Below are 19,352 nucleotides of genomic sequence, written 5' to 3'. Positions count from 1 at the left end.
AAGACTTGATATGGCACAGTATTGTTTAATGCAGAAATCTTCACTTTATAAGTCATTTTTCTCACCAAATTACTGCCACTAACAATAAGGCTGCCTCTAACAAGCGCCTCAGTGAGGCTACAGGTGTTAGCGTCAAGCTAACAGTGCCGCTCGTTTGTTTTTCCATGCTCAGTTTAACACCACTTCCCACTTACGGCTGATCTTCACACGTTTAGAGCACTTTCTTTACTTTTCATACGGCGGTTTTTACCAAGAGTCGTTCAGTAAATAAACACCGAACGTGAACAGAGGAGCGGTTCCGCCTGTTAGCTAGCACTCAGCCTGTTCAGCCTGCCATGTTCTAGACTATCTAGCTCCAAGACTTCTACATTGATTGCTATAGAGTACGCCACATGAACCACTGAAGGACATGATCTTTACACCCGTCGCTGTCACTTAAACATAAATGCATGACAGTACGGTATTATTTCACGCAGAAATCGTGACCTCGTATGTCGTTTTTCTCACCAAATTACAGCCACAACGATAAGGCTAATTGTCACGAGGACCTCAGTGAGACTACATGTGTTGGCGTGAAGTTAACGGTGCCACTCGGTCGCTTTTCCACGCGCAGTTTAACACCACTTATGGCTGATCTACACACATTTGAAGTGTGTTATATTCTGCAGTTTTACCGAGAATCGTTCAGTAAATACTGAAAATTAACAGAGCGGTTTAACCTGTTAACTAACTTTTAACCATTTATTCTGCTGTGGCCTCACAGCAAGGAGGGCCTGGGTTCGATTCCCCGGCCGGGCGACCAGGGTCCTCTCTGTGTGGAGTTTGCATGTTCTCCACGTGTCAGTGTGGGTTTCCTCCGGGTTCTCTGGTTTCCTCCCACAGTCCAATGACCTGCAGTCAGGCCAATTGGACGTGCTAAACTGCCCCTGGGTGTGAGTGAATGTGTCTGTCTGTCTGCCCTGCGATGGACTGGCGACCTGTCCAAGTGTATCCTGCCTTCCGCCGATGACAGCTGGGATAGGTTGTGTATAATGCTTTCTTTAAAATAAAACTTGCAGTAGGTCCATGTTCTTTAAATACTGTCAATACACAGGATATGCTCAGAAAAGCCTATTGTGACATACTGTGGCATCATTTACCACAATAACGATGAATATTGCCATACTGCCCAGCATTAACGGTAGTAAAGCCAGCATTGACGATAAAATTTTCCTTAATTCACTTTTGTCACATACATAAGGCCAACAAAATGCAACAGCGCAACAGGCAATAAATAGAATAAATACAGTGTTAATGCGGTCTTGCAGTCCAAGCCAAATAAAATGTTCTATGCACATGTTTTAATGCAGTTATGTTACATCATATTAACATATTGAGGGGAAAAATAAAACATGGCCTGTGCAAACGCTATGGCATTCTGTATTTCTCCCCCATTGCACTGAACTCAGCAAATGAATAGAAATCGTCTGTATAAAAGTGCTCTAATTAAGTGTGTTCTCTGTGGAGGAGGTGTTGTTGACCTGTTTTCACTTAGAAAACGAACTCCATCCCATGTAACAGAGGGCCAAACGTTTGCATACGTCTGTATAGAGGAGCTGTTCCAGGCCTCAGGAAAGCCCATCTAGTGCAGCAAAGGCACAAAGTGCAGAAGTGTTTTGTTTGCACTGTTTTGTTTTGTAGACGGCGGAACAAACACCATGGCTCATAAATCTGAGGCAATATCTGTGGTCATTCTGCAGGACACTCTCGGCCATCTTGTGACTCAGGATTAATATGACCTTATGACTGGGTTGACACTTAGTCATTGTAATGAATAAGGACAGTAATAAATGTGATTTATTTACTTGTTTATTTATTTATAAGTCATTTTTTGACATTGAATCCAATAAAACAAACTTTTCAAAAGAACATTTCTCAATTTTTGTTAACAAGGGCCAACAAATAGGACGGCACGGTGGCGCGGTGGGTAGCGTTGTCGCCTCACAGGAGGGAGAGCCTGGGTTCGATTCCCCGGCCGGGTGACCGGATCCTCACTATGTGTTCTGCATGTGTCTGTATGGGTTTCCTCCAGGTTCTCCGGTTTCCCCCCACAGTCCAAGGACACGCAGTCAGGACAGCTGGATTGTAAATTGCCCCTCGGCATGAGTGAATGTGTGTGTATGACTGGCAACATGTCCAGGGTGTTTCCTGCCTGGGATAGGCTCCAGGAGGAGGTCCCAGAATTAGCCTTTAGCAAATTAATTCATTATAATTAATTAGTGTCCGTGCTAATGGCATGACAGCATTGAAGACGATCAAATTATTTTTCATGGGTTTCAGGGTTGCACTTTCTAAGTGGCTTTGCCGGTTAATATTACAATATCACTGAAAATGAGGTGGAAAAAAGAATGAAAGGTCACATTTTTTCCCTCCCGTGATCTTCAGGAACTTTGGATGATGCAACTTTCCGTTGAACATGTGACTTTACATGCCAAATACTTCAGAGGGGTAAATGGGTTGAGGTTACAAGGTTGACTGAATGCTGTGGGACTAAAATGTGTTTTTCATATCAAATAATGGATGATTCTCCAGGGCCAGATGTTAAATGGATTCACACTTTAATGCAAAAAGAGTTTTAATGATAAGACTTCAATGCGAAGTGTAGTCACGGTGAGCTGAGGCAAACAGAACGCTTATAGACATTTAGAGCAGTTTCCATTCTGAGTTTAACATATCGAGTGTGTTCACATGCACTTAATAATCCGATCACCACGTTATCAGTAACCACAGTAATCAGATCTCTGCTTTTTTTATATCACACCACTTTCCCTGAAAATATGAACATACATCATCCAGATCAGGGGTTCTCAACCTTTACCACCTCAAGGCCCACTTGTTCGTCTCTAGTAAGCCTCAAGGCCCACCAGAAAACAAAACAAACACTTTTTCTGCTGAAAAACTTCAATTTCGGGAAATGTTTAGCACAGTGTATCCACTCCTTATGACAAAGTGCCATCACAGGCCCAGTATGGACCCCTAGCACCCCCTCAGGATTGGCCTGAGGACCACCAGAGGGTGTTTCAAGGTCCACTTGTGGGCCACGGCCCAGTGGTTGAGAAACCGTGATCTAGAAGATGAAGAATATTTAAATCCTGCATTTCGTGAAACATGCATTTGGTTTCATCGTCGCTCCAAAAGTGTTTTGCTGCGTCTCGCCGCGACGCTGCTCGCTTACTTCCGGTGTCGCTGTCTGTTTTCACACAAGCTCAGACTGAGAAATCCGAAAGAAATCAGAGTAAGAGCCAACAGCACGGAGAAATCTGATCACTGAGCTGAAGTCCGATTTCCTGATCAGGTTTCTAGATCAGTGTGTGGTGTTTACACGAACTTTTGAATAATCAGATAACTGCAGAAATCCGATTATGATCAGACCATTGAGTGCATGTAATCGCACTCCTAAAAAACACATAAAAGGTCTGTTTGTTCTCTGTAGAAGACGTAACTTTTCACGTAGTAAAGCAACAAAACTTGGCAGTTGACCTGGGCAGCTAAACTTCTGCGAAGTTGTTACAACCATCTTTTACTTTTACTTCACACACATATTCGTAAACGAAGTGTCCGCGGCACCTTACGTTAGGAATTACCCAAATATTGTAAATGGCATTGTGATTTTCAGGATTAATCGTATCAAATAGAAATCAAACTACAGAATCCTGTGAATACAGATAATATTAATGAGACGCGGCTTTTGATTCAGACCGCGGACGATACGAACACTAAAAACGGACCAACAGATCCATATAAAAATACTATTAAATACTGTACCTACATTACAGATAACCCTAGAATTGTGTAGAATTACAACGAAGCACATTCTAGTACACTCTTTAAAAAGAGGGTTCTTAAGTAAAGACAGTGGCCCATATTTATCAAGCATGTCACAGCAAGAACACTGATCTAAGGCCAGGTTTCATCAGTTCGTCTAATTCTATTCAGCATTCTATTAAAGCTGTAAGCTGACGGTTAGGCGTTCTACATAGAACCGTGAACACTCCAAGAACCCTTTGCATGCTGAAATGGCTCTTCAGATTGATGGAGAATGTGTTGATGGTTCTATATAGCACCCAAAAGGGCTCTGATGTTTTGCTGTCAAGCTTGTAACAATAGCAGAACCCTTTTTGGTGCTATACAACACATTCTCCATCAATCTGAAGAACCATTTCAGCATGCAGAGAACTTTTTAAGCACGCAAAGGGTTCCTGAGTGGTCGTTGTTCTACAAAGACTTAGTGTTTGCTAAAGAGCTCTTTTAAGAGTGTATGACAGTGTTATGAACACGCTCACCTTAAGGCCGTTCTGTTGTTGCATCAGGTTCAGGCCACGGTAGACAAGGTCATTAACCCTGATGACACAGCAGCGAATGATGGAACCAAGAGTTTGTTCTGTTTAATCCTAACAATTCACCTCTGTACACAAAACCTCAAACGGGAAACCGGCTGCTGCCGCCGATACGGGCTGTGCGTATCAACAGGGTTAAAGGGTTCAGATGACCACTGCAAAAAATCATAGTTACACCCATCAGGCGTAACATCATGACCACCTCCTCGTTTCTACGCTCACTGTCCACTTCATCAGCTCCACTGACCGTATAGTTCCACTCTGTAGTTCTACAGTTACAGACTGTAGTCCATCTGTTTCTCTGATACTCTGTTACCCTGTTCTTCAGTGGTCAGGACCCCCATGGACCCTCACAGAGCAGGTACTATTTGGGTGGTGGATCATTCTCAGCACTGCAGTAACACTGACGTGGTGGTGGTGGTGTTAGTGTGTGTTGCGCTGGTTTGAGTGGATCAGGCTATCCACGCTATTAGGCACTCCTACCTTGTCGGTCCACCTTGTAGATGTAAAGTCAGAGAGGACAGCTCATCTGCTGCTGCAAGATTGTGTTGGTCTAGTCCTTCATCAGTGGTCACAGGACGCAGCACTGTGTCTGATCCACTCGGACCAGGACAACACACTCTAACACACCATCACCACGTCAGTGTTACTGCAGTGCTGAGAATGACACACCCGAAGTCAGTCTGATTCAGAGCGGTTTGGTGTGAAGCGGTTCAGACGTCTTTACAGTGCTGGTGATGGTAACCAGGCGTCGCCATGACTACAACAAAGATATAGACACTTTATTTACCATCCAGAACCACCAGAGAACCCACACGAGTCCTCTGGGTTTTATGGCATGTTTTGTGTGTGATTTTATATGTAAATGTTATAATAAAATTAAATTGATTCAAACACATTTAAGCAAAAACTTTGGCAAAACCGCTGTAAAACAATGTCTCGGACATTCAGAACCACTTTCATGATGTAGGAACTTTGTGAGGGAGCTTTTAGAAGTGGACGTCTGGTTCCTATCACCACCACTGTGAACAGTTCTGACTTGGTAAGTCTGTCTAGAACAGAGCGTTCCACACCGAAACCGCTCTGAACAGCTCTGTTTACTTCTTAATGGTGAAACCCCTTTAAAACAGTTTTACATCCATAAACAACTACTGAGTTCAAACATGCACCATATGTCCCAAAAACATTCCTTATAGTCCTTCTAATTGGTGAATTCAGCTACTGTAGCCACCCATATTTGTAGTTGATGATCCAACATCAGTACCTGACCTCACTAATGCTCAATCAAATCCTCACAGCAATGTTCCAACATCCAGTGCAAAGCCTTCCCAGAAGAGTAGATGCTGTTACTGCGGCACAGACTCACTGTTAATAAACAAACACTGGAAAAGCAGGTGCGCACACTTTCAGGTTGAAGAGCAAAACAGGCTCTTCACCTGTTCTGATGTCGAGCTTAAACAGAAGAACCCTTTTCAGAAAGGTTCTGTATAGATGCAGCACATTCCATCAATCTGAAGAACCGTTTCCCCACGCGAAGAGCCATTTGAGCACCGTTTCGAGCGTTCGCGCTCCTACACAGAACCATCGTCTTTACTAAAGAACCCTTTAGAACAGGGGCGTCCCACTCAACCCACTCAGTGTTTTTACTTCACTTTTACTTAACGTTTCACCAAAACTACAAAAGCAAACTAGACATTAAATATTTATTCAAAAATAATTCTAAATAAAAATGAATTGTTTAGGGTTTCTTTTATTGCTTATTTGCTTCAACGAGACACCAGACAACTTTTCTTTTTGTGTAACTGGCCCCCAGACTGTTGCTGGTGGAAGAGGATCAGGAACCCACACCATGTTGCAGTGCATGCTGGGGGCTGTAGTCCATCTCAGGGTGAAACGGGCTAAAAAGAACAGAAAATTAAAACAGTTTCACAGGCTGAACGGAACAGCCGTGGGCCCGACTTGGCCTGAGGGCTTTGTGTTTGACACATGGGCTTCAGAGTGTAGATCGTTCTGGAACAGTTTGCTTTGAACTGCGTTTAATACGACTGGAGACAAACTAACAAGGTCAACAATTAATTAAACATTTAAAAACTAAAGGTTTTGGACTGACTTCAAATTTGCATCCTTTAAAGCGCTACGAGCTTCCGCTCCTTACGACCGAATGGGATCCAAGCTAGTTAAAGCAGTCGTGGGCTGGAGGTCAGGGAACCAGCCTTGTGACCGGAAGGTCGCTGGTTCGATCGTCTGACAGCACACGACTGAAGTCCCCTTGAGCAAGACACCTAACCCCCAACTGCTCCCCGGGCGTCGTGGATAGGGCTGCCCACCGCTCCAGGCAAGTGTGCTCACTGCCTCCTAGTGTGTGTGTGTGGGTGTTTGACTGCACGGATGGGTTAAATGCAGAGGTCTAATTCCTCAGTGTGCAAAGAACAGTTTACTAATGAATCAACTCAGAAGCTGGGCGTCGTGTGAGGCTGTAGCTCTTCTCTCCAGTCTAATAGACGGTGACGTCATTTTAAACCCTTATAATAAAAGAAGCTGAACTCAGTTTGTTTTTCTACTGAAAGTCGACCCGTTTTTCCCCAAATCTGGGCTCTAAACTATAAACAGACGGTGTCTCTTCAGTGATCTGCTCTGGAAACATCACTTTTAGAAAATAACGCAAAGAGCGTCAGAGATTTTTGGCTCTCAGTGGTAAATTGTGAGCGTATAGTGATGTGTGGAGATCATAAAACACGTTCTGTTAATTTGAGAAACCTTTACAAAAATATTTGTTACTGAATAATTCGCTTTTCAATTTGGGCATGTAAATTCAGACGGAGAAACTGAAAACACACATACGAGCATAATGTTAATTTCACATTTATAAACAATTTGCATGATGCAGCGTTTAAATAAGCACCGCCCAGATAAAGGGGCTCAAGAAAACTCTACAAATGGGATTCAGGCGATCTTATTTTGCGTATAAATCTGAGAGGCTGGGACCAAAACGGGGTTGATGACGGAACTGAGCTCTTCAAGAAAACCAGAAATCCACATGCAAATGATGCGAAAACGCATGTCTATACTCCAAACTTTAACCATGTACCGTGTTTTACGCTTCATTTCCATTATTCTTTGTACAAAAACTGAAGTTGCATGTTGCACTTGCTCTAACTGGGGCGAGGCCTGAAGAGGGAAAGTGAAAACTAGTAAAACTGGTTTGACAACAGCAGAGCTGGGAATGTTCATATTCCTATTCGCACTCAACTGGAAAAAGTTACAAAATATAAAAACAATGATATTGATATGGTTCCCCTTTAGCTTTTAATTGAATTTTAACTCATACATAAAATTAAAACCACCAATAAAGATCCATTAATGAAGCTGAAGAGACTGCAGTCCTTCGGTTTTCCCTGCCGATTGGTTCTCTCTGATCCATCCACATCTGGCACCAAGAGCCACAAGATCAACGCAGTCCCATTGGAATAAATAGATCTTTTCAGAAGTTTGTTATTTAAAATCTCCATTAAACAACCCATCAGGGCTTTAACTTTATAAGCAGAGGCTTAATCCTCTGGAAAACTCTGGTTTCCCTCTGGTCCTTACAAGGTAACCTCTGAGCAGCCTTTGAATTACTGAGATTGTAGCACATCAGGCCTGTTGGCACAGGTGCCCTGTTCACACTGAGGCCATTATAACCCATTTGAGAATTACTCTGCATTAGATGTTCTGATCTAATAGAGCATTTTAGCTCAAGCAGCCCAGAGCTAAAGGAAAGAAACATGTTTTTCCCCCACAGATTCTCCCAAAACTAAGCTCTATTTGAGATTTCAGCTCCCCCCTCTGGCCTGACCGCTCTCCACAGGTCTAAAATAAACAAAGCAATACTGAACAGGAGGGATTGTACCACTTTTTCACAATTTGTGCTCAATAAAACGGTTAAGCGGTGAACCGAGTTATGTGAAACGCTCCAGTCTAGAGAAACTTGCTGAGTCAGTCTTGCTCACAGTGGCGGTGATGGGAACCAGACGTCCCCCTCTAAAATCTCCTCACAGAGCTCCTACATGAAATGGTTATGAATTCACTGCCTGATGACAGAGACGCTGTTTTATGATGGTTTAGAGAGGATTTCCAGTCTTGAAATCCTTTCACGGTGGAGGGATACATGGTATGCAGGGCGCTGTGAGGCAAAATAGTGCCCAAAGAAAACTTCAGATTTTGCACGCAGAGGAAGTTCAGCAGCTTCGGATAGTAAGCAAGTTTACTATATTCGTCTATATAAGGCGACACCTGGTTCCCATCACCACCGTCAAGACATGTGAACCATTTCACACCAAACTGCTCAATCTCCAACCAAATTAAGATTAAGATTAAAATTAAAGTTAATAAATATAAGCTTGGCTCTGCTTAAGGGCAAGAAGTCAAGCACAAAAGCACACCGACGTATAAAGGCCTTCCAGACAAACCCCAAACTTCACCATAATAATAATAAAATTATTTTCTTTGGTAAATGACACTGGAACAGCCTACGCAGCACAGCTCAGGCACAAAAAAACAAAAATGCATTTATTTCTGGTTGGAATAGATTTATTTGATCTGTCTGTAAACAAGGTGGTTAATTCATGGCATTTTTTTTCCCCACGCAAATTGAGTTTGTATATCGGCTGGTCAAATATATTCAGGAGTATGAAAGAAGGGAGCGAAATGAACATGATTTCGTTGACATGTTTAACTTTAATCTGTACATATTCCACAAGCCCTGGAGAGTTTGAATTTACGCCAAATATCCCAAAGAAGGTGCCATTCGAGAATTGACTCCTTACAAGGCAGCGGTTTTAAAATCCATCTCACAGTAGCAACAGATCAGATCTACATTATGGCACAGGATACACAGCTTTTTTTTTTTTTCCTTTTTTTGATTAAGTTTCCACAATACAACTGACTAGTGGTCTTTTTCCAACTAATACCACCATAACCCAGAAAATTTAGTGTATACAGTGTCTTTTCTTGCCTATTTAATGAAGTATTTGTACCGTGCTATGACAGTTGATACATCGCAGTCGAATAAAGCACAAGGTAATGGATTCCAAATGATCGTTTGCTGAAAATTTACAGATTAACAAGAGTCCGAAAATAAAATTTAAAATTAAAAAAAAAAAAAAAGGAAAGTGTTAAGGAAATTTGAGTGACCCAAAGTTAATAAGACTGCCATTTCATCTATTCAAGACATTCATGAGGAAATGAAGGTAGTTCACCATTAGATCTTTCGCTTCCCTCCCCCAAAAGACATTTATGCCATTAATAGTGTATAATCACAAGGTTAGTGTAACGTTGTGTATTCGAAAGTGTTGATTTTTTTAGTGTTCTAACGTCAGCAACAGATGAACCTAGCAGTCATCCTTCATTAAACTGGTAGCAGTTCTGTTAATCCCCCAGGATGCAAGACAAAAACAAACCAAAAGAAAATAAAACATTGGTCCTACTGGAGGAAAAAGAAAAAGGACACAATCAGGTTACATTGGGAGGGCAGTGCTTTAAACAAAAAAAGGACAAAACTGGAGGTGGCAAACAGTTTTTTGTTGTGTTTTTTTTTTTTTTTTTCATGTGGCTGAGCTATAGTAGCGGTGGAATGTCCTTACAAAGTCCAGGATGCAAGTGCTCCAGAGAAGCGTCGTGGTTTATTTTTTTGTTTTTCTTAAACCCAGAAATCGTAAATGCTGATCTGCCATCACACTCGAAGTGAAAGGAAGGGAAAAAAAAAAATCCAACATTACACCAAGGACTTACAAGACCACATCCAAGTACAACAGCAAAAGCATCTGATGTAGGGCATTAATCAAAAAAAAAAAAAAAAAAAAAAAAAAAAAAAAAAAAAAAAAAAAAAAAGGTGGTCAGGTGTCTTTACGGGGGAGAGTAAATAGGGATTATAAGGAATTGGGGGAGAGAAAAAAAAAATATATCGTGTAGTGTAAAAGCCAGCGGTTCAATTTCGACTTATTATTTCTAACAGTTGAAATGTGGAAGGTTTCAGGTTTGGGGGGTTTAGAGTTAGTTATATTTTCCGGGGGATTGATTATAATGATATTTATGCTAAACGATAGATATGCATGCACTCCCCCCCACCCCGCCCCCCTGTCCTGGGCATGCTGTGTACACTAGGAAGACAATAACAGCTCAGCAAGGCTCAAAGCACTTGAAGAGGCATCGATCTTGAAAAGATGGACCGCTTAGTGCCTCAGGAAAACTGGACAGTGACTTCGTTCGTTGGTAAATGGAGGCCACGCGCCGAATGTGGGAGGTCCGATTGTTTTACTTCAATGCTCCGGCTTTCGTGAGATGTACAGTACTGGTGTTTTTATAAGCCTTCGTAAAATCAACGTGCTTGTTTTTCTGTGGCACTACAAGGGACGTGTAAATATGCCGGATAAACACAAAAGGGTGGAGGTGGAGTGGAAAAGGTGGGGGGGTTTAAAATAACAAGGAATTGGGGATGGGAGGGGGTCAACGATGCATCCACTAACTGTATCTGGAAGTGCTGTCAAGGCGACAAGAAAAAACAAAATAAATGGGGAAAAGGGTGGTGGGATGCGTTACAGTGAGAGCTGCTGTGTGGATGGATGGGTTAAGGGCTGCTTCAGTATCCAACTTTCCTCAGGTACTCAGCCATGCTAAATGCTTTCTTGTTGAGCTGTCCTCCGTGGATACCTTCCTTTCCCATGACTAAAACCAATGCTGGAGTACATAAGGGGGGGAGGGGGGGGGGGAAGAGGAGGAGGAGGGGGAAAAAACAGAAAAAAAAGAGAAAAGACGACAAATGAACGAAATTGAAAAGAAAGAAAGAAAGTCTATCCCCCCCGTAACACGGGGAACATTATAGGATCTTACCACCATTCCTCTCTCGATTGCTATTAAATTTTTCCAAGACATTTAACTGCTTGAAGGAGAAAGCTTAACAGCAAACCTCTCTTTCTGTCCCTCAAATTGAAACTAAACAAGCTTTAATTACATTAGAACCCTGAATCCCTCAAGTACTTTGCCATTGAGTATGCCTTCTTATTCAATCCGCCTCCATGGACCCCTTCTTTGCCCATTACAAGAACCAAGACTGAAAGAGAAAGAAATAGAAAGAGAAAGACAGAGAGAGAGAGAGAGAGAGAGAGAGAGAGAGAGAGTTGAGAAGTGGTGCAGGTTAGGGAAAAATATTATAAAAGAAAAAAATAAATAAATAAATCATCAAAAACCAGAAGAAAGAGGAATAATTTGCAGCTGCAAGTCAAGTGTTTGCATGCCCATGCCTTCGATTAGCAACAAAGCAACCCGGAAATGAGAAAGTCAAGCCAATCGAATCCGGATGAGATTCGGAACCTGACTAAGCATCAGACATATTTAAGAGCATGGGAAAGAGGACGTGTGAAGGGGAATTTAACTCTGGGGTTAACAGAGGAAAGGGAATAAAAACCCCAGCAAAGCCAGAGAGAAAGAGCGGACCGAGTGCCACAAGGAAGCAAACGGTCTTTATTTTTAACTACATCCGAGTTCCTTCACTAAACTCCCAACTATTAACTTACCTGCAAGTGAATTAACTGACCAGACCGGCACTCCAGCTTGTGCTTTTCTATTTTAAGTGTTTTCAGAAGCTCAAAAACACTAACAGTAGTCTCAAAACTTTGGTTTGTCACTGTTCGGTCCTTTTTATGCTGTGCCCCTTTTATAAAGTTGATTATGACCACAATGCCGCCTGACGCAAACTGTTGCATATTAATTCATTCAGAAAACGCCTCGGATAAGCCCTGGGATTCCAGAAAGTTCACCTTAAGACATCTATCTGAAGTGGGCATTAGGTTAAGAGTGGCTAATCCCATTTATAGCTCGCTTTATGGATGCCTGTGGGCAGTCTACGAGTGGACAACTCAACTGTAGGCACATTAACAGCGTGTGGAGCAGTCTACATGAGCCGAGGACGTCCAATTTTTGAATGACAATATCTGTGTGGACCGAGCTGTCTGGGGAAGAGCTTAACCCATTGATATCCATGTCTATTTTACGTAGGCACAAGTCTGAAGGAAGGTGTCCGATTGGCCAAGCCAAGACACAATGGGCTAATGAGTTCAAAATGTCCAAATTTCTTTGAGAATAAAAGTTTAGACATTATACATACTAGAGATGACATGGGTACCATCAGATGCTCATTCAAGTTACTACCAGTACACCAAATTTCATCACTTTAGCCCAGTCAGAACCAGATCTACCGCATTTTTCCCCCATGTCGCCCTAAAGGTAGGGGTTGGACACAAACTGGTTAATGCCATGGCCGGGAGGGGTTATGGACGCTTGCAATGACAAACCTCATAACCTATTAAAAAAAAAAAGCTGAGTAAGGGCAAGTCACCGCGACTGCCTTCAACTCAACGATTTGTCTTAATTCCTTAATCGCTGAGAAGGTGAAAAGTTTCAAAAAAGTGGCCCACACATGCACAGCAATGACCGTTATCAAGGTGGTTAAGAAGTAAATAAAAGAAGCAAAGGACAGGGGGAAAAGGACAGAACAGCCTTGTACACCCGCTGGTTTTAAAGCATACCTCTGCCGTCAGTAACTACTGACAATCTGAATGAGGACCACAAAGGCAGACTGTATGAGTGCGCACACAATTTAGCATGTATGGCAAAATTGGGGGGGGCCTGAATGCAAAAAAAGACCTTCATGGTAAGAATTGAGAGATAGATTAGATATATAGGGACATACTTTGGTAGTGTCATCGGTCATCCTGTGGCTAGACATTATAATGCATCATCAGGCATACAATCACATTTACTTCATTGCAGGCAACATTAAACTACTCTAGACAATTAATATACATACACATAGATACATACATAAAAGCCCCCAAACTCCCTCAAGAGTGTCTAAAATCAAAGCAATGGCAGGTGGTGTCACAAAAGTGACTGCAGGTCAATCTTTGGTAGGAACCATCGTTGGTGGGGTTTGCTGGCTTTTACGTATCTGTATGAGTAATTACTTCACTGTTTACATATGTAAAGCTTAAATGCAGTCATTTGCATATAGACAAAAAGGGTTTACCTTTGCCAGCTCTGCCTACAGAAACATTGTATGTTGGCTCCCCTCCTTGACTCTTCGTCCTGATGTCCATAGTCCAGTCTCCATCAATCTGCAGGCTGTCTCTGATCACAGAGCATTTCTTTTTCCCTAGGGTGAGCCCGTTGGTGAAGAAGGCCTCACGGTCTTTGCCGACTAGGACATCGATTTCATCGGCCTACAGTCAGGGGACGGCAGGAGGAGACAGCTTAGAGCTTCATGGGTTAAAGATCACCATGTGACATGATTAGAAAGGTTTGTTCTGAACTTCTAACGCCAGTCTAGAATTATAAAATGATCTTTTGTCAAACATATAAAGCTGCAAACAAGAAACTTCTAGTTGGACATTGGTGATGAGGCCCGTTAACGAAGTACGCCAAACTACAAGTAGCTCAGCATCACAATAAGAGACTTTGGTCTTTGATTACAATACCTTTGTACTGGGAGCGGCCGAAACTTATGATACTTCCAAGGCATTTTTACAATGCACATCACAATATTTAGTTGTTTTCTGAGATTTATTAAGTTGGGAAAGACAAAACCTGTAACCTGTAGTGCCACAAAACAGAACTTAATATTTGTTCAGTGTTTCACCCAATTAAACAGGCCTAATTATGCTTGGTTTATAATGAAGTATGCAGGTTCCACAATATTGTATTGCAAATTTATCACAATAAGAACTTTTATAATGTTCCAAGTAAAAGGAACTTTACCCGATCTTTAAACAAGCTAAAAGTACCTCACCACCCCCCCCAAAAAAGCTGAACTCGCGCTCTTCATACTCCAACAAAATACAAGTCAACAGAAGCATTTACTGAGATTAATCATTGAGCTACACTTTAGTCTGGAACACAATGAGCCAATCGTTTAATCACATCCACAAGTTACCACGTTTTAAATAATTAATCGTTCCTTAACGGCGCGAAGAAATTTGGGCAAAGAGCTTGTTGGGCTTCGGTGAGAAAGTTTAACACTACCATACTTCTACACTCAGATGGTTCTTCAGTACAGGGAACAGGGTTCCATTTAGAACCCCTTCTAGCTCAACCCCTCCTAAATTTCCTTCGGGATCAATAAAGTATCTACCAGCTCCCCGCATAGCGAAATTTCTTCAGTCTGACGAAGTATGTGTGGCATGTCCCTTCACAAAGTCCTTCAGAAGTTAGAAGAATAATTTCTTCCACATTCTGAACCACATTCTTCATCAATCATTACTGGGGCAGTCGTGGGCTGCAGGTTAGGGAACTGGCCTCGTGACCGGAAGGATGTTGGTTGGATCCCGAGCACCAACAGTCCATGACTGGGGTGGTACTTGAGCAAGACACCCAAACCCCAACCGCAACTGGGGATAGGGCTGCCCACCGGTCCGGGCAAGCGTGCTCACTGCCCCTAGTGTGCATGCGCCCACTAGTTTCACTTCACACATGGGTTCAATTTCCCCGTTTGCGGAACTAAAAAGTCAGTTAATTTTAATCTTAAATGATCTGACGGGCCTCAAGTGGGACCGTCCCCCAACAAAACCCCCCTCCGAAACAAGTCCAGAAGCGCACATACGAGGTCTGTTTGGGTTTCCCCGATCATCAAGCTATAATCTTTTATCAAACACCCAAAAGGATCAGAAGAAAAGCTCGGCTGCTGGCGGGGAGGTCTTGATTCCTTTCCCAGGGTGTTACCGCACAGCCATTTCCTTCTCCCAGCCTTGTGTAAATGAGCACGGCCTTACCCAGAGCCATGCCCAGCCCCACATCAGACCAAAACCGGGGACGCGGCGCGGGTTTAAGGATTAAAGTTACCACGACCAACTTTTAATCTCATCACGATGAGGATAAGTTATGAGTTTCGCTCTTTTGTGGAAAAAGGAGGGGTGGGGGGGGAAGAGAAAGAAGAGTAGAGAATAAATGGGAGACGGGACGCCATCTTTGAAAGCCGACGCGGGCTGTGTTCCTGTAAGGAGAGAGGAGGAAAAAAAAAAAAGAGGAAAGAAAGAAAGGAAAGAAAGGAAAAAGAGAGGCTTGCCCAGGCACCACGCCTAACCCCAGCTTATCTCTAGCATGATAAAGCCGAGGAGAGGGAGGAAGAAAAGCGTGTCTAGATGGCCCCACGGTTAAAAAAAGAACCATGTGCCGGGGCAAAAACCACACAAATAAAAAGAAATGACCCTTTTTCCAGCGTCCGCAGCCTCCATCGCACCCACCAGGCGGAAAAGGAGAGACAAAACGCGCTTTTTATTCCTCTCTGTGGCGCCTAACCCACGTTTTTTCGCCCCAGATAACGTTAGCCATCAATGAAAGGCAACGCTAACGTTAGCCGAACCGCTTTTAACGTCCATTCAGCATTTTTCATTGACCAAACCAACCCGAACCGCCGTTTAAGCGCCTTATAACTCTATATTTGCGCGTACGTGGGCATTTTTGCCCGTGTTGTGTTCTAATTCCCGTCATTTCCTGAGATAAATAACGTTAAGTCGAGGCCTCGCCGTCACCGCTAGCGCGGCCTACTCGACCAGCTTAGCGTTAGCTTAGCCTAGCCTAGCCCGTTTGCTCGAGTGTGGCAAGGTTATAAACGCTTTAGTCCCTTTTCGGCCCCTTAAGAGAGGAAACCCGTTTTATAAGGGCATAACTGGTGCTAACAAGTTAAGAAAAGACGCATTCCTTTGTCATGTGATGCGGCTGGCTAACGCTAGCGCGGCTAACGTTGAGTTGCCGTTAAGGCTACCGTTTTTTTCTGCTCTCCCGGGTCGCAAAACGAGCAAACGCGGAAACAAAAACAAAAAAACACGAGAAAACGGGGGAAATTCGCCCCGTCAGACGAACGAAAAGAAGGAGATAAGCGTTCAGTTGGAGGGACGAGGCTGAAGTTTGGCTTGTTACACGCCGGCTTCTTGTTCCACCTTAAATGGTGCGGCAGTTGCATTCTGGCGCCTGCGGCGTCCGACTGCAAGTGCTGCACTATTTAAGGTGGAACGGGGAGATCCGAGCGTGAAGCCAGCTCGGCGAGGGGAAAAGGTGCGGTATTCAGACGACGGTGGGATAACGGTGGTGTTCGGGTGTTAATCCGTGTAAAACCGTACCGTTATGCCGCTGAAAGTGCCGCCCTCCGACGATGCCCAGACGTATTTGGCGTCCGTGTAACCGACGATGGCGGAATCCTGGCAGCAGCCGTCGGCCATCAGGTTATCCACGTAGCTCTGCCAAGACATGGTTCTTTTTTTGTGCGGGGCTTTTTTGGTTGTTTTTGTTCACGACGCGAGGCTCCGAGCGAGGTTTAGAGACTCAGCTGAACCACCAAAGTCGAGTGCCGGACCGAGGTTTTGTCCGTCTGCGGCGGCTTTAGTGTTTTTTTCTCTCCTGTTGGGGAAGAGAGTGAAAGAAAGAGAAGGAGGGAGAGGGAGAGAGAGAGAGACGGGCGGGCTGAGGCGGCGGCTGCGCTTTGGGTGTAGTCCCTGCTCATATCCCTCCGCGCCGCTGACTGATTCCACCACACGGATTCACAGAATCCAGTCATCAACATTTTCCTCACTCTGCCTCCTTAAACAGGACATTTTGGCCCTTTTCCACACTCCAACACCCCACTTCCCTCCCCAACTCGTTCATTTTGCTCCGAAACAGCCCCCCAAAATCTTAAAACAATGGGCTTTCAACGTTAATCTAGTGTCCCAGTCCGGCTCCACTGATTTCCCCTCATTCACCGCACATTTTGCGTTTTCCCTACTCCCAACGCACCTGATTCGCCTCGTCTGCTCATTGATGAGCCTTTCCCGAGGCTAAAACGGGACGTTAGAGTTGGGAAAACGCTGGATGGAACAGGATTGGGAATACACTGCTGGACGGCGGCGGAAGAGAAGAGCACCACCAAGAAAGTAGTCCCCTTTCTGACTTCTTCAGAAGTCTCCAATTCAGACTCCAACGTTTACGTGTGTTCTAATTTGTGGTTTCAGGGCCCAAACTGGATTTTTTGGTTTTGTGATAAATCGTTTAGGTCGCAGCCTTAACATCAGTCATGCCAAACCAGCTCATAAAAACAAGGTTCTTCAAGACTGTGGTTCTGTAAAGAACCACGAAGGCTGAAATAATCATCTGTGTGCTCAGATGTTTGCACAGTGAGAAGCTTCTTCAGATCGACGGAAAACGTGTTGTAGATGGTTCTATAGAGAACCTCGCTCTTAAAAGGATGGTTCTTTAGTGAAGACTGGTTCTACAAAGAACCGTGTGCACTCAAAGAACCATTTGCATGCTTTAAGGGTTCTTTGCATGGTGAAAGGGTTCTTCAGATCGATGGAAAACATGTTGTAGATGGCTCTATAGAGAACCTCACTCTCAAAAAGATGGTTCTTTAGTGAAGACTGGTTCTATAAAGAAACGTGCACTCAAAGAACCATTTGCCTGCTTTAAGGGTTCTTCACCTTTCATGGTGAAAGGGTTCTTCAGATTGATGTAGAATGTGTTGTAGATGGTTCTATAGAGAACCTCACTCTTAAAACAGATTGTTCTTTAGTAAAGAAAATGGTTCTTGATGGAAAATGTGTTGTTGCTATTTGGTTCTCATAGAACCTTTTTGAAAAGGTTCTGTATAGCACCAAAAAGGGTAACAAGTCTGACATCGTAACCGCAGTAGGACCCTTTTTTGGTGCTACATAGAACCACACATTCTCCGTCTACCCCAGGGAAGCATTTCGCCATGCAAAGAACCGTTTGAGCATGGTTCTATACTAAAGAACCCTTGAAGAACCATCTTTATTTCAAGAGTGTAGGTTTAGGTGAAAGTTTTGTTTTAGCACTTTTGGTTTCTTTGGTACGGAGCCCCGCTGGTGACATCCTGTAGAAATAAAAATAATGCGTGGCCACGACTTAGTAAGGCGTGGGATCGAGATCCTAATGCGTGGCCACGACTTAGTAAGCTGCAATCTCGTTCCCACACCTTACTAAAGTCGTGGCCACGCACGGACAACTGATTCAGCTTGTTAAAGGGGAATTCCACCCATTTTTCAAAAATCTGCATAATTCAGTGTTTAAGATGTGAACAAAGCGCTTTGATGTCCAGCGCCTCATTGCAGCGACTGTGATTTCTGACGGGAACCAGGGGTCGCCATGACTACAGCCCAACTGCAGCCGTTTTATTCACTATCCAAACCCACCAGCGAACCCCCACGTGTCTTCTGAGCTCTGTATGGAATGCTGATGATGGTAAAACAGTGGAAAAATCTGAAAAATATAACTTTTCCCCTGGGACTATTTTGCCTTAGAGCACCCTTCATGTATCCCTCCACCACGAACGGGTTAAAGAAATTGATTAAAACACGTTTTATGTGTAAGACATCAAACTTTACGCAGGGCAGCTTTTAGAGGTGGACGTCTGGTTCCTATCACCGCCACTGTGAGCAGTTCCGACTCGGCACGTTTCTCTAGAAAGGAGCGTTTCACACCAAACCGCTCAGAACGGCTCTGATTACATCTTAACCATTTAATTATACTTAAATCTTGAAAAATCAGTGGAGTTCCACTTTTATTGCCAGGGTTTGTGGGCGTGATTGAGTACAGGAGCCGCTCATGTGTCCTTACAGGCAGTACAATGCATTTGTGGAAGTTGTAGGCTAAAGCTGGCTGTTGTCCTAAACTTGGTCTACATGGTTTGTCTTTGCTTTCAGCCGAGTGATCTGGCCTGCTTCAGAGCGTGCTCACTGCGTTAGCGCCCCAGCCCAGAGAGCATGACAAACCTGGGCGTGTTTCGGCACTGAGGCAAAGGTCTCTAGGTGGACACCTGGTGAACGCCTTGAAAAAGCAAACGTTAACTTGAGGTGGGATTCTCCCCCCGATACCGTCTGAGCTGATAAGGTGAACCCGTTGTCCGGAAATATGGTGCGCATCGCCTGTTGTACGTGCTCGTGAACTTATCTCGAAAAT

The 19,352-nt window shown here is 43.6% G+C and overlaps 1 protein-coding gene across 2 annotated transcripts; it reads right to left on the bottom strand.

The window, feature by feature from the left end:
* Positions 1–10,746: 10,746 nt before the first annotated feature.
* pfn2l (profilin 2 like) lies at positions 10,747–16,862 on the bottom strand. Of its 2 annotated transcripts, none has more exons than XM_017703471.2 (3): positions 16,523–16,861; positions 13,438–13,630; positions 10,747–11,090 (listed from the first exon to the last, which is right to left on the bottom strand). In XM_017703471.2, the coding sequence occupies exons 1-3, from the start codon at positions 16,649–16,651 to the stop codon at positions 10,993–10,995; spliced, it is 420 nt and encodes a 139-aa protein (XP_017558960.1). In that variant the 5' UTR covers positions 16,652–16,861; the 3' UTR covers positions 10,747–10,992. The 2 variants fall into 2 exon arrangements, with proteins under 2 accessions (XP_017558960.1, XP_017558961.1); XM_017703472.2 differs by lacking the exon at positions 10,747–11,090 and adding an exon at positions 11,108–11,463 and having other exon boundaries at positions 16,523–16,862.
* Positions 16,863–19,352: the final 2,490 nt, after the last annotated feature.

This window comes from Pygocentrus nattereri, chromosome 2 (assembly GCF_015220715.1).
Source record: "Pygocentrus nattereri isolate fPygNat1 chromosome 2, fPygNat1.pri, whole genome shotgun sequence".
Lineage (NCBI taxonomy): Eukaryota > Metazoa > Chordata > Actinopteri > Characiformes > Serrasalmidae > Pygocentrus > Pygocentrus nattereri.
Note: the sequence above shows the minus strand (reverse complement) of the source record. Positions and strands in the feature narration are given on the sequence as shown.